At 38.9% G+C, this 23,900-nt stretch overlaps 1 protein-coding gene across 1 annotated transcript in view; it reads right to left on the bottom strand.

Annotated features, from left to right (window-relative positions):
- ADGRV1 (adhesion G protein-coupled receptor V1) overlaps positions 1–23,900 on the bottom strand; it is a gene marked incomplete at both ends in the record, with an annotated part of 271,966 nt that overhangs the window by 37,160 nt on the left and 210,906 nt on the right. The window contains 2 exons of the mRNA XM_084304820.1: positions 4,601–4,722; positions 18,469–18,626. Of these exons, the coding sequence (XP_084160946.1) occupies positions 4,601–4,722; positions 18,469–18,626 (280 nt within the window). The remainder of the gene's footprint in view (positions 1–4,600; positions 4,723–18,468; positions 18,627–23,900) is intronic.

The following is a 23,900-nucleotide window of genomic DNA, read 5'->3' as shown; positions in this document are numbered from 1 at the left end:
TCCTTCGCTCCTGACCCCAACAAACAGCTTGCGAACAAACCCGCTCGGGCAGTCACATGTAAAAAGGCAAATGTTCCTCTCTCGTCTTCCAGCTGAAAGGATTGGGAGCCCAAGTCTTTCACGAGAGAGGACAGGGTGTGCTTCTGTGACACAGATGCTGCCTGGGTGGGATAATCAGGACCATGCCATGGAGGAACTCCAAGCATCGATATCCTAAACATGCTCCTTAGCCTTTTCCTTCTACACTATTCTAAATGTATTTTGGGATTTCCTACTTTAAGCACATTGGATGAAAAAGTTTTAAGATACCTTTTAAACTTTCATTTTGGCCGCGGTGAACAGAAGGGGTTTAGCTGTATTTATTTGCTGGGTGACTGTTTACTCTGTGACGATGTAAATCAGATATTGTACCCCCAAACAGCACTTTGCATGTTTATTCTTGAAGATACAGGGAAAGGACTGTCCCTCCCCTGCATGCACATGAATAGCTTGTACTGTAAACTCCTCTCTGATGGAAACCATTTCCCACAGGAAGTGCTTGGAAACAATCTGTCCTTAGGAGATGATTTTTCTATCAAGTGCATTTCCGAGGAAATGTTTGTCATGCGGCTAAACAACTAAATTGGATAATACACAGTGCCTTTGCAGTCTCCCAAGCTGGATCCATCTGGATATCAAACACATTTAATGGGTCGTGCTCTGCTCTGCTCAGGGTCTGTAACTCCTGAGCAGCAGGGAAGCAGGGCTCTGCTCCTTCTAAACTATTTCATGTTCTCTTTCCTGTTGGGAAAAGCTTTTAATGAATGCTGAGTTGCTTTCAGACTGAAGTGGGGCACACAGCATAGCAGAAATGCCCGCTAATAGATGGTGAAGCAGCCTTTGGAGGCAGAAAGCCTCGTCCCAGATTTAACAACCACTGCCTGAGAGCTGATGAAGGCACAGTGCAAGGGAATGACGTGCGAACAGCACGTGTGGGGAGACAGTGAGTTCCACAGGAAATCACTTTCATAACGTGCCATCCACACCTTAGCACCTTTTCACATCCCTCTCTCATCCCCAAACAGGCTGAGGTCAGGGACTCAGACAACACTGTCACACCAACACAAACGTGTCTGTCTGCAGGCCAGGACCGCGTGCTTATCCCCCAAGACCACCCTGACGGCTCCTCTCAGGGGAGCACAACCTGAAAATGCTGAGGGCATTTACTACCAGAAGCGTGTGTAACGTGTACTTCTCTCCTACAGAAACAGCCCATGTGCTGACCCTTTGTTTTATTAACACAAATCAGCATTGCTGCTTATCTGAATAACAGAATAGCTCGCAGACGTTGGGTGTTTTTTGCAGGCTGTTCGCCCTGACGCTTCACTGTTCTTTCAACTCATGCTGCACGTCTGGTCACCTGAATCACAAGTTGGATCTTCTGTTTCCTGGTTAGATAATCGCAACTTTTAAAACAGGAGAACAATGTGTATGTGGTGAGGTTGTTTATACAGCGGTGGTGTTTCAGGAAATGTTTTTTAAACACATATTATTGTACAGATTTACAAGGCACCGAAAACATTTTCTATTAAAACAAACAAATAAAAAAAAAAGGTAGCACTGTGAGAAATCTACTCAACTTCTTTTATTCTTCTTAGGGCATCCAATACTAAATAGCTATATTTTCCTTTTAAATATTTGATAAATTCACACATTAAAAAATAATTTCTAATATCTAGTAATGAAAGGTAGAGGATACTGTCTTATTACATTTCCTGCCTAATATCTCCAGCAGAGCACAAGAAAATGTCTTTGAAATGTGAAGTGTAAAGTCCTCAGCTCTTCACAGCTGCAAGGAAAAGTTTTTTATTGACTACTATCTGAGTTAGAGCTGCAAATGCACAGGTTTTAATGTAAAACGTTAGCCAGGAAGAGATAAAACGTGAAATTTTAGCATGTCCTGTCAATAGAGGAAACACTATTTTATATTTGAGGCTTTGCCGATCCTCTAGCACTAGGAAAGGAATGTAATGTGTTGCTCCTTCTGATGAAAAGGATAAATATTGATGTAATTTGAATAGTAATATACTTGTTGTGGAGATGGTGCAGCATACCCTGCGGGCCAGCTGCCATCTACAGCCACTCTCCAGACACCACCATCTTTCGTCAGGGCAATCAGAGACAGAAGAGTGCACTTTTACAGGAGTGCACTTTTCTTAAATAATATTACCAAGGGATTAATTGCAAAACCAAGGGATTAATTGCTATTGAAAATAGCAAACATGGCTGCTACATGTTTAATTCCTGCCAAAGCACGGCAGCCTACCAGGAGTCCTAGCTCCTCAAACAAAGCTGCTGAATGTGTGTTTCCCTGCTTCACCCTGTCTGACGATGGAGATGCAATGGGGGATAAAGCCATGAAAGATGAGAAATGCTCCTGCTGCCAGGGGTCCTTCTGAAAATTTTAAAGTGCATGAATGGAAACAAAATTACATAAAGAGCATTAAATAAAACCAACTGAAAAACTTCACATAGATTGAGAAGAGCAAGTATCCCATCTCAGTTTTATCTGGATTTAAACAAAATCTTAACTTCAGAGTCATGCACAGGTGCATCTCCATTATCGGTCATGACCTAAATGTTATTCTGTGCATGCTTTTTTATCTGTGTTTTCTGTTACCTGCTATCGTACTGAACTACCAGGTGCAATAAATCCCCCGCAGGCCTTGAGGGACTCAAGTTTTACACAACTGGTTTTCAACATCCCATTTCACTGCTTGCTCTCATCACAGGAGTTAGTGCCTTGCAACAATAATTAAACTAACAATAATTCCTAGGCTTTGTGCCCTTGCTTGAATAAAACATTTCAGGTTATATAAAGCAGAGCAATATAACATATCTTCTGGCAGTTACACAGAAGTGTCAACATTCTGGCCATGAATGATAATTCTCACTGAGTGCTCATATCTGTCTTCTCTAAATATGCACTGGCAATAAAGTATTTTTTTTATTAAAGCAAATATCCATGCATATTACAGTGCTCTGTCACTGCTTTACCTCTGGCATAAAATCTCAGTTATAATGAGCAACCCTCTTCAAGCATTTGTATCCAATATATCCATGAAACACAAGCCTGGATTGGATTCTAGCAATAACTCTGCAGAACGGTGGGAAAAAAAAAAAAGGATATATAAAAGTATGTTTTGTTTCTATGTGCACATACACACAGAGACATCACCACGCACTTATCCTGCATCTCAGTGACATGTTTCACTGTAAAGCCACAGCAGTTAGGGTTGTGCTGCTGAAGCTCCCATGGGGGCTCGCCTGTGCTCTGAGGTTTTGCAGGGGGAGAGGAGAGGAAAGACAGGGGACGTGCGTGGGCGCTGCAGCCAGCCCTGCAGAGCTGTGGCCGTCCCACTGCACAGAAAGCTCAAATGCCTTCCTAAAAAGTGACGTTATTGGCTTGCAGGTGATGACTACTCACTTAACTTCACAGAAAAGAAGGATAATGAATTTGAGCCCATATATGTCAACATATGCAGTATAATTAAATGACAAGTTGTACTGAATAACTAAATGCACAGGGAGAGTAAGCTACGGCTTTGGTTTTTTTTTTTCAATTAAAAAAATGCTTATGACTCAATATTTTTAAAGTCTAGATTTCTGCTGAGAATGTCTACTTTTTGAATTAAAATCTAAAATAAATCTGTTTTGTGGTAAATATTCATTTTTATTACTTTCTAGTTGATGAGGTAAAATATAGGTAAATAATACAGGTATGAATACAGGTAGATAATACATGATATCACAGATGTTTCTATTATATGCATCTCAGAAAAATTTGAACACCATAGATTTCAATGTATATATTTTGGATTCCTCATCATCTCACTATTTTCAGACATTAGAGGCACTTTACCATCTGTGATATACTGGCCTCTATTCTGTAAACAATGCCATAATGCACAACAAGGTATTGAATTCTGCACAGCACAGTAGTGGTCCGGTGGAAGTACTCACATGTGTGAAATTCTGTAAGGGGCAATTTGCATTTTTTTGTAACTAATAATCAACATCTAGTGTATATTAGACTTTTTCAGTGAAAAGATCTTTGCTTCTTTACCAATGCTAAATAAGAAAAGTCAACCCTAAACTCTCACTCCTAATAATGAAAAAAAAAAAAATAAAATCTTACGGCTACTTTAAAGTATTGTGGGTTTTAGTGATTTTTTTTTTTTTTTAATTAAAGGACACAGAAAATTGAAATACTCTGTTTCCTTGCAAAGGCTGCAAATACTTCAGTTTTACTGGTATAATTATCTCAGTAAAATTACATAAGTAAGCAAGCAATTTTCTTTCCCAGTGTATTTACTATGAAATTAAATCCATGCAATTATTGCTATTGTTTCAAAACAATGCACCTCTTGCATTAATGTGCATTCTATATGTTAATTTCAGAAAGAGATAAAGAACACAATTAACATCTCCAGTGTGTCACATGCAAGCCGCTGTTTGTTTCTGGGTTTTGTTCAGCTGGCCAAGCTGAAATGCCACGGGCATTAAGAAGAGGTGGAGGTGATCCCCCAAGAGGACCAAAGGACCAGAAGTCAGCTCTTACCTGCAGGCTGTTGAAGATGATGAAGAAGACCAACATCCAGAGCTGCCGGTACGCCATGTGCAGCCCTCCCCACAGCCAGGTGATGGAGATCAGGGCGAAGAGATACAGGACCAAGGGGATCTCTGGAAATCAGAAGCAGAGGCTTTCAGCTGGTGCATGCAGTGCAGAACACTCCCTAAGCATCCCCCGGGCAGGGTCAAAGCCCTGTCAGCAAACTGGGCATGGGCGCCTGGAAAGTGGGACTGAATGCTGGGGGAAGCACGGCAGAGCACCAAGAGAATGTGGAGATGAAATGGATTTTGGGGAATTGAGGGGAAAAGGGAAAAGAGTACTAGTGTTATCCACACAGCAGGCTGCGATGGCTCTGGCGCTTCATGGTGTAAGACTTAGGTTATTCTCTGATTTGCTGTAACTTTTACTGCAAGCAGAGCCTGAGTACACATCTGATGGCATAAAACATCAAGTGAATACCTCCGCTCAGTCGAGGAGTCCCTCAAAGACAGAATTTGTATGGGTTAACTGCATTCACGTTGATAAATGCAGATGCAGTCTCGCCTGAAGCACGCCACCCGGCCGATAGGTGCAGCTGCGCTTCACATCCCTTGCTGCATTCATAGCACAAGAGACTTCAGGAGTGCTGGCAGGAGGATGCCTGCACAGAGCACAGCTCACGCAGAGGAAAGCTGGAGGTTTTTTAGCTCCCACCCCCACCCAGCTCTGTTCTCGACACCCAGGTCCACCTCCTCGGCCCCTGGTGTTGACAGTGACAAAGTTCGTGTTTGCCCCAGCCTGCACACCTCGGGGCACAGAGGTGCTCTGCGAGGCATCGCCCCTCTCCACACCAGCTGTGCCACACCAGCCAAGCACTTTTGGGAGGTGTTATTCTAGAAACAGCGCTGTGGGAGTGCTTTGGGTGTTTTCTTTAATACTATACAAACAGCAAGCGCCATGTGAACGCAGGCAACAGCCAAAGTCAACATGACCTTACAGCAAGGCAGGGAAGAGTTGCTTGCTATTGCTTTGGCAGAAATGGATGTACGTATTTTGGGAATGAGGGAGCAGCTCAAAATGAAGCTCTGAGTAACTCACTCACTGGAGTGGTTTACTCAAGCTGCCCCAACTAAAGCCTAATGCTGCTTTGGAAGACTTGAGCTGCACACCTAGGATGTTCTGCAAGAGCTGCCTCTCAGCGTGGTGTACCAGTCAGGAAGACAAGTATTTACCAGTGAATTATAATGAGATTCTGAGTAACAAACTAAGATCACCATTACGTTAGGGTAGTGGTAACCTAGGGCTCCAGAGGCAGTAAAACTAAAGTATTAAACTTAATTCCTTGGAATAGTTACATGACCTTCTGTTTTCTGTGAAAATAAATAAATATATCCACTTGACTGGGAAATAGCAAAGCCCATTACAGCATTAAGAAAGTCATATCCTCTAAACAAAGGAGATTGAAAACTCAGCCTCTGATTGTGGTTATGGTACCATTCTGCCATTTTTGTCTGAGGACACAACATAAATCCTCTCCAGTTAGTCCATTTGGTCACAGCACAGTGTCTGTGAATGAAGAGTTTCTAATTTGCTCTCAGCAGATGGCAGGAAGCAGTGCCCCAGTTCCCTGCCCAGTTGGGGATTTTCAGCAGGAATTCAGGAAACATCACGGGTGGGTACCAGCGCCTTATGTCACTAGATATCTTAAGGATCTGTACATCATCCGCACACCTGACACAGGACTTGTGGAAAACCCATCCCTTAAGACAAGACAGCTGGATAACCTCAGTTTTCTGAAATGACAACTGATGCCCATTAAGCACCCGAATCACTTCTCCCTTGGTGAACTGAGGTCTGGCCAAAATTTGTTAGATTGCCTGAGACTTCCCAAGGATCCATGATTCATACCATAACACAAATAATATCTGTATTTTTCAATGCAGCACCAGGGGAAGAAGATTAAGCCTATGTACCTCTGCTATTTGTCTGGGAGGACTCAGTTTTGTTAGAGGAATAGAATGGAAATACAAAATAATTCCTACATTGCTCCCTATAGACAGTAGCATCCCTAGTGCACAAATCACTCATCTCAAAGTGCCTTTGGGACAATGAAAAGTTCCTCATGGCCTCAGCAGATGCTGAAGCTTTTCTTTAGCAGCTACTAATATATGTGGCCAACATCACAATGCTTTTACAATAATAAAAAAGACAAAGTCCTCTAAAGCACCAGGTAGTATAGTAAGAAACAGAGCATTAGTGCTCAATTTTATCCTACACTGCATACACAATGAATCTAAATACTTATTAGATATGTAATTAATAATGTTCATAAAAACTGGTGAGGAATTGAAGACCTCAAAATATTTCAGGTTACAGAAATAACCAAATATAGCAAGGGCTGAAAAAAGGCTGAAAAGCCTTTTTCCTGAAAGAAAAAAAAAGGGGGGGGGGGAGGGGGGGAAATACATGAAGTGCTGTTTGTTTTTGTAAATTTATCTTTCTAAAGGTAAATTACCCATAGAGGAACTCATTAATTTACTTGTGCATGGATATAAATGGAAGGATATAATCATTTTATTACACCTCAAAATCATTTAACAAAATTTGGCTCATTAGCATACAACTGATGCAATGGGCTGGGAATTAATGATCACAAATGTATGCATATTCTAAATGCTGTGCACAGATCAAAGCTAACAGTGTAGAGAATCGTCTCAGAAAGTTCAAACAACGATTTGGCTTTAGTGCTAATTTTCCATGTAGTTCAACTCAGGTTTGGGGTGGGGAGAAAAGAAAGCAAGTTATGGGAGGACAATCTGCATGCCAGAACTAGCAGCTGGATTTCTGCTTTTACTACAAAGATGTCACATAAGGAAAGTTTGCACAATATTAATCATAACCCAACACCTCTAGATCATTGAAACCATAGACTGGTGAAGCAGTGGTGTACATAAATCTAAGGGAGATGGTTTTGTAAGGAATGGTCCAGCAATTCGTGTCAACAGAGGGCTTGAAGGGTAAACCTTGAGTCTCCCAGAGGGACCACCAGAGACTGATACACATACACCAGTGGGAGGGGTTGGATTCCAGGGACTAATTATAATAAACCTGCCTTGTCTAGAAGTAGTAATGAATATGTATTAGCCTAGGAGCATAAAGATGTAACGTGTGTGTGTGTTGGAGGAGCCCAGACTCCCCATGCACCCAGCACTGTTTACTTGCCTTTTATTGACCCCATAAATAAATCTTATAAACTAAATTGACTTGGAATTTATAACATTTTGATATACTACTACCTACATCATGTACTTTTCATGTACATTGATCTGAATTTTTTACCAAGTGTGTGTGAGGGGGAGCTTTGATAACTTCAGTGCCATCTCACCAGAACAGAATGACAACAGGTAAAACCAGAACAAAGCTCACTGAAACTAGCAAAATCTCTACTAAGTGTATCTTCAAGAGTAGTTATAAAAGGTTTATGTATGAATGTTTCTCAGTACAAACATATCAGTTACAGGTTTTATTAATTAATAGAATTATATTAATTAATAATTACAGTTATAGTAACCAAAATAGTCTGAAGATACCTGCTTTTTGCCACATGCTGAATGTTGGTCCATTTAGAGGTCCTGCTTTTACTTTTGTCAACAGCAATTGCTTCATTATCGATACTGCAAAGGGTTAATTCAGAGCCAAAACTTTGGCAGCACTCAAAGCCTCAGCTGTTTGAATTCCCTTCACCTACATTTTGATCAGGCAATTTGTTGTATTTTGATCAAAAAGAAGCTCAATAACTAGAACATACCAGAAAATGTATCAGAAAATCAGCAGCAATTTATAAGTTTATAAAAACAGCCCTGCATAAAAGAAAAGGATGCCAATAAAAAGGCTTGAAATGAACCAAACCCGACAGTCTAGTTATTTGTGGTTTCCTTCATATGGAAAGAAAACCAACAGCCCATCCTGAGTAAACAAGTGTTATTTCTGGACTGATGTGCCTTCACTTACAAGAACCGTGCCCTAAACCCAAGTGCAAGCAGTCCCCTTCGCAGTACATGAATAAACCTTAGGAAATAAAAGACTGCGGTGGAACAGTCAGCTCTGTGCCAGCCTGATGTAGGTGAGACATGGTCAAACACCTTTTTGAGTATTATATATTTGAATTGTGCTTGCTCTTTTTTTTTTTTTTTTTTTTTTTTTTGTACATGATTAACACAGATTTTTTAGTACTTGGACTGATGAAAGGTTTTATTTAAGCAACAGTCAGTCCACCCACTCCCTAAGTATATATATATACATTATAGATATATATATAATGTATGTACATATCACCATCCTGACTGTTCATGTCTCCTGAAACATCTTTCCTTTTCCTTAACTTAAGAAACGTAGGCAGAGTTGATGACTCAACAGAGACAAACGTAGCTCACAGAGCTCTAGCTGCAGTTGTGTAGTATTTGCAGACTTTGTATAGCTCAGGCTATACAGGCTATACATCTGACCAGGTAAAATTACATGTATTTTATTCACCAAAAAAAACTTGCTTTGAACACTGTTTCTCAGTTCTTCACAATTGCTGAGAAATGGTTATATTTGTTCTTAACTTACCTATATGATCGATTTTTCTGCAATGCTTGCTGTTCTGGGGGCTCTGCTACATTGTAATTAATTTTTATGAGTAGTAAAACTGCATTTTTTTAAAGCAAGGGAATCCTTAGAGTAATCAGTCAAGATTTTGTCCAATGTTTTACATTAAAATGTAAAGAATTTGAAAGATAGGCTGTAGTATTTTTGTGATACGTTTGGATTGGATTAAAAAAAATTAATGAAAGAGGAAATTTTCCTGCACAAGGCAGGGTTTCTATTTAGTCATCTTCAGGGCACCTCAGTTTCACAAACTCGTCTTGTCTCCTCTTGAGCTGTGAGCTTCAGTGATTAAGAGTATCCTGTGGCAAGGGGCTCCACAAGAATCAGCTAGCATAAGATTCAGGTAACAAAACGCCAGATTGCTCAGCTGAAACACTTGTCAGCCTTGTTTGTTGCTCAGTTGAGATAGAGCAGAACAGGAAGCAGAAGCACACACACACACACCAAAAAAACAAAAACAAACAAACAAAAAAACATTTCTAAACAGTTATGCTTTCACTTACAGTGGTTTTAAATCTCTGACAAAATAAATCCACACAACTTTATATTTCTAAAATAAATGAGTGCAGGATAAATGAGTGCATTGTGTAAAGCATGGGAAAGAGAGACCTCTGGCACTACGAGCCATGCTGCCTCACAGCAGCCCGAGGCTGGGAGGACAAGGAGGAAGGCAGAACAAAAAAGTGGAAGCAGCTGAGAAGAGGAGCAAGAAAACAACGAGGAGCCTTCCTGTCTTCCCCATCATGTGTCTGCCGTCACACCTTTGATGGTTTAGATCATGCTGACGATGCAGGTGGATTTGTGTACATCATTTTAGTTTCAGATAGCGGTGCAACATGGCTGTCCCTGCACAGTGCCCATTGATTACGGTAGCATGTTCCCTACCAAAGCCTCTGCATTAGAGAGGGAAGCAGCAGTGACGTCCTCTTGCACAATTCAGACAACTGACTGCTGTGGATAGTAAATGGTTCCTTAAAAATGCCATCTTGCTGTATATCCTGCACTTTACAGTTAGGAAAACTAATGGATGTGTACGTGTGCAGACAGAAAACTTAATATCAAATTAATCACTGACTCGTTTGAACAAAGGCATCAGGAGAGGAACAAGTAACAAGCCCTTTGAAACTAAGATCAGCTTATTGCTAGAGAGAAAACCTGTAGCACCATTTGGAAAAGTAACTGAAATGAACTAGAAAAACAACAAATTGCTTTTATAGATTGCCAAAACTGGAACTGTCTTCAGGACACCATAATCGGTCAAAAATCAAAGCTTTACATTTGGTGTCCATAAAGCAGAATGAACTTCTCAGTTTGTCCTAGATTATCTATTTCAGAAGGTAATACATTATTATAATCTCCCTAGAATTGACATATATAGTTCAAATGAAAGCAACCTTCAGATTCTGAAATGGCCAGTTTCCTGTTTCTTCGTCCTGTAGAGCTGACAGCCACTCCTTAAGGTTGTGTATTCAGTCTGTTTCATTACAAAGCTTTGGGCTGCCAGGTAGAGTGTCTGAAGGATAGATACTTCAGGATAATGCAGCATATCTTCCTTCTTTCACTAACTGATGTTATAGACAGTATTGTCCAGGTGTGTAAGTCTGAGCAGTGAAAAATGTTAAATGAAGCAGAAATTAATAAACCTGGAAATGGTTAATAAATATTAAAACACTGAAGTGTAATGCCGAGTATGTGCTTGCAGAAACCATCTAAATGATTTAACTATGAAAAATAAAGAATGTGCTGCACATCACTAATGCAGCCAAGTGTTTGTATTCCTACCGCTGTGTTGGCCCACATTGTGTCTTCTTCTATTGCCTTAAGTCTTTTTTTTTTTTCCTAAAAATAGAAGTCAATAAAAGAACCAATTAAATAATACAGCTTTAATGATCTTCTGAGTTTACCTATAAATATTTACTATATTTCTTCCCCTTAGGTGTTAAACTGGTAATGCAACTTTAATTGTTTTTAATTGTTCTTGGCTAGACATGAAGACCTCCTGCAAAACCTGGATCGCCATTTCTAACATTTTTTCCTAAATGACTGGGGAGAATGTATTACTACTCAGAATTTCAGTGTTCTGTGTGAGACCTAATTTCAGTAAAACATTTACAGACTATTGCTTAACAAGTCAGGAGTTAAACTTAGCAACAGAACTACAAAAAAAAAAAAAAAAAAAAAAACAACTTTTTTTTTTTTTTTTGAAAATAAGATTGAATAACAGTGTTCCAAATTCTGCTAGCTCCTTTTTTGATTGCTTTTGACAACTGCCTTAGAAAAGGAATTTGGTAACAGGATTTTGTGGCCAAAATAAAGAATTTAAAAGATTTCCTCACAGAGTTCAAAGGAGAAAATACCACCACCAACATGCAATCAGTAACTCATGACAAATCCTCTGATTCCAGATTACGAATGTCAAAGATGTGCTGACTTTAACATTGTCTGATACTGCAGACTAGAAAGCTGGCATATAGAAGTACACAGCATTCAACTGGACAAAATTGGTCAGGGATTATTTGTAAAAATAGGAAGCAGCAAAACTGTTAAAATATTTTTTTTGTTGTTCATTTACATTTTTTGATCTGTTGTCCTTGTGGCAAGGAACAGCTTGAAATTAAAGAAGTGCTTCCTAAAATGGAAGCACTTATCACATTAAGAATAAAGGCTACATGACTAATAGAAAAACATAAAAGATTGGCCTCTCTAACCTTCCTATTAAATCTCAGGGTTTTGACAAACTTTCTTATGAGTTTTAAAACAATTCCTGGTATAGGAAATGAAAGATCAGGCCTCTTATGATAGATTACACTACTACTGCTATGCAGTGAATATGGCAAATCACAGAAAGACAGCAAACAGGCAAAAAAGAAAGGAAGGAAGGAAGAAGAGAAGAACAAAAGAATGAAGGAACGAAAGGAAGAATGGAAGGGAGGAAGGGAGGAAGGGAGGAAGGGAGGAAGGGAGGAAGGGAGGAAGGGAGGAAGGAAGGAAGGGAGGAAGGGAGGAAGGGAGGAAGGGAGGAAGGGAGGAAGGGAGGAAGGGAGGAAGGAAGGAAGGAAGGAAGGAAGGAAGGAAGGAAAAGAAAGAAAAAGAGAGAAAGAGAGAAAGAGAGAAAGAGAGAAAGAGAGAAAGAGAGAAAGAGAGAAAGAGAGAAAGAGAGAAAGAGAGAAAGAGAGAAAGAGAGAAAGAAAGAAAGAAAGAAAGAAAGAAAGAAAGAAAGAAAGAAAGAAAGAAAGAAAGAAAGAAAGAAAGAAAGAAAGAAAGAAAGAGAAAGAAAGAAAGAGAAAGAGAAAGAAAGAAAGAAAGAAAGAAAGAAAGAAAGAAAGAAAGAAAGAAAGAAAGAAAGAAAGAAAGAAAGAAAGAAAGAAAGAAAGAAAGAAAGATAAAGGAACGGAAGAAAAACATTTGAAGCTACTCATCAATACAATAAAATAGTCATACAATAAAATTATTTTAAAATATTATGCAAGATATTAAATGGGTGCTAAATGCACAATTGTATAGGCACAACTCATACAAATGAACTTGCTTCTGGAGAATTCTTTAAAGAAAGAAAGCTAAAATGGGCATGTGAAGCACAGTACAAACAATCTAAATTGCATAAGTGCAGATGATGAATTTAAGTTATTATCTTATTCAGATCTTTGCTCTTTATTTCAGCTTGTAATTACGCTTGTGCATTTTGTCTTAAACTGTATTTCTAAAAACCTCAGAGGCAAAGATTTGTTTTTGTCCTAATTACAAAATAGAAAAGGCCCTTGAGTATTATGAAGACTAAAATATTATCCATTGTGTGACTGTGATGAATCCTGTGAATATTGTACATAACTCTCAGCTTATAGGTAGCAAACATCTGGTTCTTGATTCCGAAATGCATATTGCCATCTCAAGATGAAGGCACTCCTGGAACTCACCGTTCCTCTGCTCCTTTCGGTATATGATATGTATCTCACAGTTTGAGATAAGGTTTTAGCATGTAGCTTACAGGATAAAGCAGACGTGTAACAACAGGTTTAGATATACATTCTCACTTAGAATATGAAGCCCTGTCCTCAGCATCATTCCCAAGAGCCAAAGCATGGCTGGAATGTCCTGTACTTGCATTTTGGATTGCCTATTTGGTTCCTGAGATCAGCTGGTAGAAGGTAGAAGATCCAGCATGATCTGTTATGGCCAAGAACTCCATACTGCTATGATAAACACATTAAAGAAATTTATATGAATGAGGACACAAAAAGGTAGTTATAATTTTACAGCTAAATATTTGGGGTATTCCTCATGAAGTTCTATTTTGGCAACAAAAGGTTTTAATCTTTAGATTCATTCTGGCACATTTACAATGATGATAATCAGGTAAATTCTACTGCATTATTTATGCCCTGGGCATGGAAATTATGTTATGACATGTTCAATAAGTTGAGGTCACCTATGAGGATGGTATTATCAGAAAAAAAAAAAAAAGCAGGCAGTTTTTCAATTCAAATTTTTCCTTTACATTCTCAAATCTTTGCAAAATTATGAGAAGTTAATAAATAGTTGGAAAGCAAAACAATGAATATTGGACCTCTGCCTTTTCTAATTTCAGTTTCTGTATTTTGCATATTTGGACTGTCAAGAAAAAACAATTCTCTGCTATATATCCCTATTTTGACCTCCTGCTCCTACAGCCAAATACAACCATCCTGCTTCTCGACCACCTGATTTCCCTGAAAAGCAGCCTTTCTTGCTACAAACTTAAATATTAGTTCACCAGGGGCTGTTTATCCAACACACACTCCTGACTTGGCGGCTGTCAGGGCTAACTTTTGAGAAGTTGGTTTCTATATATAGAAGAATAATCAGTCAGTTGAACATGTTTGCTGAAAGGCTGGCAAGCTGAATCAGTCCAAACTGAAGCCTCTTTTCTAGCAAACCAAATGCAAGTCTTTGAAAGGGGATACTGGGGTTAGGGATAACAACCTTTATAAATCAGCTTTCACACTATTTTCCAGCACTCGCTTCTAAGGATGAAGAGCTGCTTGCTCTAAAAGATAATTAATTCTTGACTCTCTCATTGCCCTTTCCTCTCTGTTGTGGAGGAAAATTCCCTGACCTAAGCAAGCTGTATCAATCACCATCTAAAGCAACACGGCTGGTGACAGAGCAATTCTGGAGCAGTAAAAAAATGAGAGAGGGCAAACTCACACACTGTGTGTTCCAGAACGAGAAGCGTGCATATTGCACATTCCCCTAATCGGAAGTTGGCAAATCCTATTTATTTCTGTTTATTCTCCACTACAACCCTATTTATGTTTTTACAGCAATACCCCAGGCATAAGAAAACAGTATGATAAGCTCTGTGGGCAGATCATGGACCACTAGTAAAGGAGCTGACAGTGATTACTAAAAGCAGAGTTGTGCTGGGCTGGCTGTCCTCATGCCATGATGTTTTCTTTAAAGCCTGAAAGCTTCCAGAGTAGGGCATGGGAGATGTGGCTCCACCCAAGGGCATCCAGGATAAATCTGAAGGATTAGGAAGACTATCCACACAGTACGGCTAAGAAGTGAATATCTATGTAGAAAATAGATGGGAAAAAATCAACCATATCCAATAATTTTCCAAGAAACTGTTTAATAGCGAGCAAACAGATACTCTGCAGTTACCAAAGGACAGCATTTTTTTCCCTTAGATATGTACCCAATATTGTTACTCTTCTAGTAACAAAAATACACAGGGGTCCCTGCTGCTACTGGCAACAAACTCTCTGCCTAAGCGCAGAAAGATGTTTTGGAAGAGCAGACAAAATTTACAATAATAGCTGTAGAAGACTAGATCTTTCAAGACGGAAATTCTTCAGCAGGTAAGCCTGAGAGCCTTCCAAAACATGAGGGCAATAATTTTATATATATATATATATATATTTACTTAAATTTTAGCTTAGCCATCTTCATATCCATTTTCTTTGGAAATAACAGTATATACTACACACAAGCATATACCTTACTGTTTCTATTCCTATTATATTTCTGGTAAAGTCAGCAATAGCCTTCCTCAAGTAGAGGCCACAAATTTGGAGCTTCAGGTTAATCAGCCATTGCTTAAGAGGCTTCTCCTACAGTCTGTGAAATGATCTAAGCAATCTACATTTAGAAGCCAGGTAATAAATACTTCTTTTTCAAATCTGCATAGCCAGACACTTTTTCTGCTTTACAGTAGCATGGAAGCCAGTGACCTTGGTATTTTATTTTTTATTGAATACATTCTGTACTTTTTTGCACGGGTTATTGTAGAATCCACCCATGGTCACCTGTATCACACTGCAGCTTTAACTATCTTCAAACTGAATGACTCCCAGGAAGGGAATAAACTCCACTAGTTTAAATGCTCAGGTGCAAGTAGGTGTTTGTATGAATATCTAGCTGTAAATGATAATTACATGCCTACATACGCCATTTTTTCCTTTTTGCAAGAATCTGGGCTTTCTGGGATTCAAATCAACAGGTGGCCACAATTGCCAGTAAAAATGAAAGGTGTATTTCAAAAATATTTTGTCTATGTTTACAGTGCTCTGCACTTGATAAATTACCACTGCTTACAGTACCATTCACTTGGAATTTTATTCTTTTTCTGGACGAGCTGGCTAAATAGCAGGCAGTTTTGCAAAGCAGTGAATTATTACTGTTATTATTAGTGGTTTTTTTTTTCCTTTCATTACCTACTGCAGTGTTCAAAGTGGAGAGGACTGGGTACAGAACTTCAGGCCCAGGGAAGTCTTTTTTTTTTTTCTCGCTGAAGGAATTCGTAGCTGTGCGTGAGTGGACAGGGAGATCAATATGGGGATGAGAGCCAGAGAAAGGCCAGAATAAGACACCACCGGGCAGCCAGGTGCCGCCACTCAGCTGGGGCCTGAAAATCAGTGGCTCCCGCACCGCCTGCAGCAATGTTGCAATATCCGTACCGAAGCAGCCTCGGGTCCCATTCTAGGAATGTAGAAATTCTCCAAAATGCAAGTCATATGGTAAGATCTAAACTTTACAAGTGGGAAGAGGGCTTGCCACTGCAGACTGCCCTTGACTGCATCTTCAAAAGCACAACATAGCTAAAAATCTTTAAAAGTAAATGTAAATATACTGCTACTACCTCAGTTTTCAGAAGAGAAGCAGCCTTTTGTGTACAACTAATGCTGAGTTATGCATAGGGATATGGTTTAGTGGGGACTGTTAGTGTTAGGTCAGAGGTGGGACTCGATGATCTTGAGGTCTCTTCCAACCTAGAAATTCTGTGATTCTGTGATTCTGTGATTTATATAGGCAACCTCACAAACTGGAGAAATCACCAGCCTTCATTCAATCAGGCAGCCTCGTCCCAGCCCTGCAGTGGCCGGTCTCCCCTGGGTGCATCACGTACCTTCCTTTCTGCCTGAAAAAGTCCTGCCTTAGCAAACGCTCACTTGCCATGAAGGGATACAAGAAGTACCTGCTTTTCAATAAGACAGTGCTATTATTGACATTTTATCAAACACATCTCTTCTTCATTTCTCTTTGTTTTGTTTTTTTTTTTCCTTTTGACACCTCACATCTTCTCTACCTTTTCCTGTATATGTTGGGAAAGAAAAAGCAAAATCAAACAAACAAAAGCAACTACAAAAACCCTAAATCTTATGCTAAATCAAACAGACTTTTCTTTCCACCTTGCTATTTTGTGTCTTGGTGTCTTGGTGATTTAGCTCCCATTAATACTTTCTGACATTTTGCGTACTGACTTTGTCTCTATTTTTGTTTCAGTAATACCATTTGTTTTTTTTCTGTGTAACTGCTCTGAGACGCATTCTGAAGCACTGCCCTTCATCATATGAATATGGAATCTCCATCCTTAGCGATACTAAAACAACAACAAAAACAATAACAATAAAAAAAAATAAAAAAACTGTTACTTATAAATAAATATATTATTCAACACTGAATAAGCAGCCACCTTTGTGATTGCTCCGGGCAGTCCCTTTTATATCAGAAAAAAAAAAAAAAATACGAAAGAATAAAGTGCAACTAAGGTCTTGAGTACCATAGTTACAAGCTGGGTTTATCAGACCTTATCCAAATTCATATATAGTTCTTAGCAAAACCAACAAAGAAATAAATACCTAAAGAAATGTCTGGATAATAAATGCTTAGTATTTGTTTTCATTTTCCCTTAGAAAGGATACACTTCTATAACCCAAATGTTCAAAATAAAACACAACTCCTCACTTCACACTGTAATAATCACTGCGAAGTGAACAAGACAGCCCACTCTGTAAATCCAAACAGTTACAAGCACTGGACTGCTGAACGGAATTTTTTAATAATCCATGTTCCTTTTTAAGTTCAGACGATATTTATCTAACATATTGGGAAAAATGATTCAAGAACCTCTTGAAAGTTTATAAAATCCAACTGTCTTCATGTAATTCGGAAGAAAATAGACCCATTTCTACTCAAATCTACTATTTGCACTTGTTTATAAAACAGAGACCTATTTTTTTTCAGGAATGGCATGAAAACAAAAGAATTATTCTCAGCTTCCCACGGAGTGTCATGTTATTACAGTGTTAGTCTAAACTGGTGAAATTTTATTTTGGGAACATTATTGTATTTGAAATTGTTCTAACAGAACAGACAGACCAATACTTCCTGTTTTGCATGAGGCAGATCTTCTCTTTCAAGCATGTTTCAGTTACAACTAGCACTAGGAAATTTCCAAACAGACATGTTAACTCCACGTACTCCAGCCCACAGCCCTTGCAAGGCCAGGGCCTGGCGCTCTGCTTGTCCCCTGGGACCGAGCAGAAGAGCCCTGCCAGGGCGAGGGTCCGATCATTGCCCCACAGCCAGGGAAACAATGCTCCTGAGCCAGCCTCAGCCCTCTTTGGGGAAGTGCTATTTGGTACCAGCCACGACCACACAGGACAGCTCACTGTTTTAGGTCTATTCTCGTTGCCAGACTAGACACAAACAGTGATGGTAATTTCTTGTTTTAGGTTTAACACATCTTTATCCTCATTCTGGTAAGACAGCTCACATCTGCATAACTTTCATCATTAAAGTACTTTCACAGACTTCAAAAGAACTGCTAGCATGCTTAATCTTACACAACTACTCAGGTATTTATTGAGCTGCGGTTTCCAGTGGGGTTTTCTGGACTGGAGAGAATGATCAGCACCATCCTGGAAGTCTGATTTGTCTGCTCAGGGGTAGTCTATGCATCTTACCTGCAGCATTTGTTCTTCCTCTGAAAATATCATCGTATGCTTTCCACTGTGGGGTCACCTGGTAGGCGTGAACGAACACCACAAAAACCACTACCAAGCACATTAACGGCACCAGAGCAGCAGTGAAGAGGGCAGCGTAGGCATTTGGAATGAAGCACCTGATGAAAAAAATGGAAAAATTCTGTTTATAAACATGAGAAACACCTTGAACGGTCATTAGTGAAGAAGGATTTACTTTACAGACTGCAAATTCTTTAACTCCGTTCCCAGAGCAACCTTGGCAGGATGTATTGGGTTCTTTTGTCTCTTTTTCCCTTATCATATCTTAAGGAATATAACATTTGTATCTTAGAAGTATGCATGCTATATTTTAGCCTGACCAATATTAAAGAGATTTAAACTGTTGTGATGGAACAAATTATATTTTAACCAACTCCATGCAAGCTATGTTCATTTAATGTGATCACTCTTAGTCACCAAGTTCTAAAAGGGCATTATGCAATTTTCTATACTTAGCTCCTGAAACCACAAATTAAATTGTGAGAAATATATTCTTTAAATAAATGAACAAGTCTTAAAGGCAAGATTCCTCTCAAGTTGTTGGAAATTATATGTCATTTGCACACTGAAGCCAAATGCTCCCTCCCTCCCACTTTTTTATTTTTTTTAGCATTGTCCTATCTGTCCTTACTGTTTCCATTTATTAAAGATATAATTATTTATAAAGACGTGATGGGAACTTGAGTTATTACTGAAAAAGAGTCAAATTACGCATGTAAGACTTGAAGGATATGGAGATGATAGTTAAAGAGAGATTTCCACTGTCTGAGAGATCAGGGTTTGCTATGAACTCCCTTGAGGTCAGTGTGTGCTTCACTGCCACTGACCTACTCTAGAGATGACGCAAAACTGAACAGCCCAAGGGACAGTTCAGGAGTCAGTATGTCTAGAGAGTATGTGGTCACTGCTGTCCCTATTAAGAGGGTGTAACTTACCCAGCCCTTCTGTTTTTCAGGTCAGCTCTGCTAAATAAGTTTACAGTCAGTGCTGGTACAATATACATCTAGGAAGAGGCTGGCTGGGTGTTTCTCTGGTATACAATCTGGATTTGCTTAGATGTAATCTGCCCAGCAAGACCTGCAAGCCCCTGGGATTTCATTCTCTATGACTTCCACAGCATCAGTCCACCACAGTCAGTGAAAAAAAAAAAATCTAGCAGAATCTAAATAGCTTGTTTGACACTCTTCAGAAGATACAACAGGCCGAGATACCACCTGATAACATCGATAAGTAAATAAGTAAGCAAAAGGGTTAGGGTTGGGGTTATGGTTAGGATTAGGTTCTCTCTATTGTAATTAAAGTTGTTTTGCAGGACAGAATGGTTGAGGTTGGAGGGGACCTCTCAAAGCCATCTGGTCCCGCCCCTGCTCCAGCAGGGCCACCCAGAGCAGGGTGCCCAGGCCTGTGTCCAGGTGATTTTTGAAGATCCCCTAGGAGGAGACCCCACAGCCTCCGGGCAGCCTGTTCCAGTTCTCAGCCACCCGCACAGCACAGAAGTGCTGCCTGGTGCTCAGGGGAACCTCCTTGATCCTGTTTGTGCCCACTGTCTGCTGTCCTGGCACTGGGCACCACTGACAAGAGCCTGGCTCCATCCTCTTTGTGCCTTCCCTTCAGGTATTTATGGACATCGATGAGATCTCCCCGAGCCTCCCCTTCTCCAGGCTGAATCATCCAGGTCAAACAGCTGCAGCCCCCTCATCCTTTCCTCACTGGAGAGGTGTTTCAACCCCTTACTCATCTTTGTGGCTCTTTGCTGGACTGTCCCCAGCATGTGCATGCCTCTCTTGGACTGAGGAGCAGAGGAAAGGACACAGGACCCCAAGTGTGGCCTAACCAGTGCTGAGAAGACTGGAAGGATCAGTTCCCTCAGCCTGCTGACTACACTGTTGATCTGTTTCATCTTTATAATCTCAATATTTCTTAGATTAGAAAGTAACTTTTTTGTTCCCATATGTAGTTTTGCGTGGACCCAAACAATATTAAGACGTCAAGGCCCATCACCACAACCTGCACTGCCCTTAGTGATTAGACTGAAGCCAGGAATCTCAACACAAGTACAGTCCTCTATAAAACTAAATTTACATTCTGAAACCTGTATCTCTTTCAATTTGATACATTTTTGTATTTCAGAGATGAGACATACTGTTAAAAAGCTTTCTGAAGGTCTTGAAAGGTTTCTGTGAACATTCCTTTGTATCCAGTTAACAAAAGCAGCAAACAAATGAAAACCCACAGAAATGGATCACCTCTACTAATATCCCTAGGTACTTGCTCTAAAAAAGACACTGAAGAGTTACATGGACAGGAAATACACAAAGCCATGTTAACCCACAAAACTTACCTTATTTTTTAAGCATTTGTCAGCAACTTAACAGAAACCAAAATAAAACAAGAACAAAACAAAAACCCCAGATACTATATTAGGTTTTCTCTTTCCTTCAATACCAAGCAATAAGACATTGACTGTACATATTTTTCCTAGGACCAGAATAATGAGAAACAGCTTTAATAATATAAGATTTTTTTGTCTCTTACCACAGATGTATGTTAAAGCTAAACTGATACTTTCAAATAAGGGGCCACACAAACCAAAAGACAATATCTTACTTTTGGAAAGGACAATATCTCAAAGAATTGTACACATTTAAATCAATCTATTCATTAAAATAACCTTGATTATTGGCCAGTAAGAATCAGAGCTTTAACTTTTTTTTTTTTTTTTTTTTCTTTTAATCTATAAAAATGGATTCTTAGGCTTGCACTCTTCTCAATGGGGCAAAGTATGTTTACTTGACCCTGTAAGTGCCTTTGTGAAGTTTTCTGTAGTATCTTAAACCATAACATTTGCTAATATAATGAAAGGGATGCCAGCTACACAAAATTTAAGAGGACCTCTTTTATTTCTCTGAATATTTTAATGGAAAAAGAAAATACAATTAACATGATGTATAGTGGAACTATTTGCAAGCATAATTACATAATTTATATTAAAAATGAAAAAAAAAAAAAACAACCAACAACTAAATTGTTAAGTTAATAAGGAGTTTTAAAAACGTTTGAGAAAGGTATTCAATAAAAGTTCTGACATACATTGTTCCTTTTTAAGCAAGGAAGTTTTTAAATATTTCAATGCATTGAAGACAGTTTCATTCATGTTTTGCCATGTTTTGAATTCTAAGGACAACCTCCTTCAAGTGCAGCTTTAAACTCTTTAACTTTTGTCAACAGACATCTAACTGTCTGAATTTTACTTGTCACATGAGTTTCTCTCTGGAGCTAGACCTATATTATTATTGTTGTTGCTTTTTAAAAAAATATTATTATTATTACTATTATTATTATTATTATTATTATTAAAGAATCCTGAGCATGAAACTCAACAACACTTAAGCTTCTCCTTGCCTTTTAGCCACAACTGGTTAGTGGGTAGCCTGTCACAGAGAACAGAGAGTTGTGTCTCCAGGTGAGTTTGCTCCTATTGCTCATGTTATAGGAGGAAGGTAAAAGGCAAAAGTCAGACACATGAATTTGCACTTTTATTTGAAAAAAAAAAAAAAAAAAAGAAGAAGAAAAACAATTAAAGTCAGAGCTTAAATTATTTATTCGTTCATGCTCACTCAGCACATTCTTCACAAAGTGCATGAAACAATGCTAAAAAAAAATGAAAAAAAGACAAGTAGGATTACAATATACATGCATTTATAGATACTCATACATGCCAGGCTTTCTCAAAAAGCAACTTGTCTTTCTGATTTGACAATTCTATTCACTGGGATCTTGGCTTTGTTGTGGAAGAAGGCTATGTTATCTTTGAAATGGCACTTCATCATTCTATGAACATGCTCATCAATTTTCTATTAAGTATAGAGTAGGCCAGAGAATGGAAACATTTTTTGCAGATAATTACTAGCTAAAATATTGATAATATGACAAAGTATTTGCAGCAAATTGTGTCTAATCTGTAGTTAAAGAATACAGCAAAACCTAAAACAGTCTTTCTTTTATGAACTCATTTCTGATAATTATATTTATTATCTGCTTCTGATGTTCTGGGCAGCTTAGCAGCTTGATAATGAAGCATCTTTTGCAAGCATTATAATTTTTTAATACATGAAAGCTCTATGCTTTTAATTTCAGCAAGTTTGTTAAGCATAACCCTGTGAGAAGACCTGATCTCTTGCACTGCACCTTAGAATTATCAGCAAAACCAGTTCTCTTCTGAATGTTCATTTGCAATTTCAGCTGACAAACTCATGTTTGCACCCAGTGTAATGCACAAAGGAGTTTATGTTGCTCTCTCTGGTCCCTTCTTCCAGCTTTCTGCCTGCTTTGTAATTTCCAAATTGCATCAAATATTAAATCAAATACCTTTACATTTGTTGGCAGTGAGGTGCAAAACCAAAGCATTAAGTGCCCACGTAATGCTGTGCCATTTTACTTCCCTTAGCCTGAAAGCAGTGCCAAAAGGTCACAGGTTCAGATCCCCCAGTCTTCATCCCACTTCCAGATACAGTAACAACTGACCCCACAACAGCCTGAAAACATGGGCTGCACTTATTAAAATCCAGTGGAAAATTTAAAGAGTGGTCCACTCTGATGTGCCTTCTGTTTGCCTTTGTAGTAAAATTCAATTTTATTTCTTTTTGTTTGTTTTGTTTTGTTTTTAAACTTTGCTACATGGATATGAAATTTGTGACCCAGCCAAAAACAACTGAATGTATTACAGAGGACACCCTGTTATCTAGCCTTATAGCATTTGCCTGTGATGGCATTATGGATGCAGCCACAGGAAGGTTTAACATGAGAGAGAACTTCAAAATGTTGCTGAACTACCATCAAATACAACTCATTGTACATGTGAATGTTTTACTAAAGGAAATTGTACTGTAGCTGAGAACTACAGATCTTTTCTCTCCATAAAAATGTTTTTCTCCATACCACGCCCTGCAGTCTATCCAACCCAATATAGAATATGCAACCACTCCAAGAAAGCTGTTTCCAGTGCTCACAGTACTCACCTCTAGAGACCATTTCCCCATGTTTAGCTCAACCCTTTTTTGCCGCAGCTTATGCTCATTACTTCTTGGCCTAGCCAGCACGGTTTTGAGAAACAGATTTTTCCCTTGTTTGCTGCAACACTTCTTTATCTGCTTGTAAACTGTTGGCTATCCCCACTGCTCCTCCAAATCTTCTTTAACTAAACAGCCCTAGATCTTTCAATTTGATTGAGTGCACTTTATATTTAAGACCTTTGTCAATCTTGTCGATTGCTCAACTTCACTCATGTGTTTCTTAAACTGCAAGGCCCAAAACCGTGATAGCATTTCATCTCAGTGAATGGCTAAAGCAGAAGGACTTTATGTGCCCTTAAG

This window comes from Netta rufina (genome assembly GCF_964035555.1).
Source record: "Netta rufina genome assembly, chromosome: Z".
Taxonomy (NCBI): domain Eukaryota; kingdom Metazoa; phylum Chordata; class Aves; order Anseriformes; family Anatidae; genus Netta; species Netta rufina.
The sequence above is the reverse complement of the archived record's forward strand: the minus strand, read 5'-3'. Positions and strand labels throughout refer to the sequence as shown.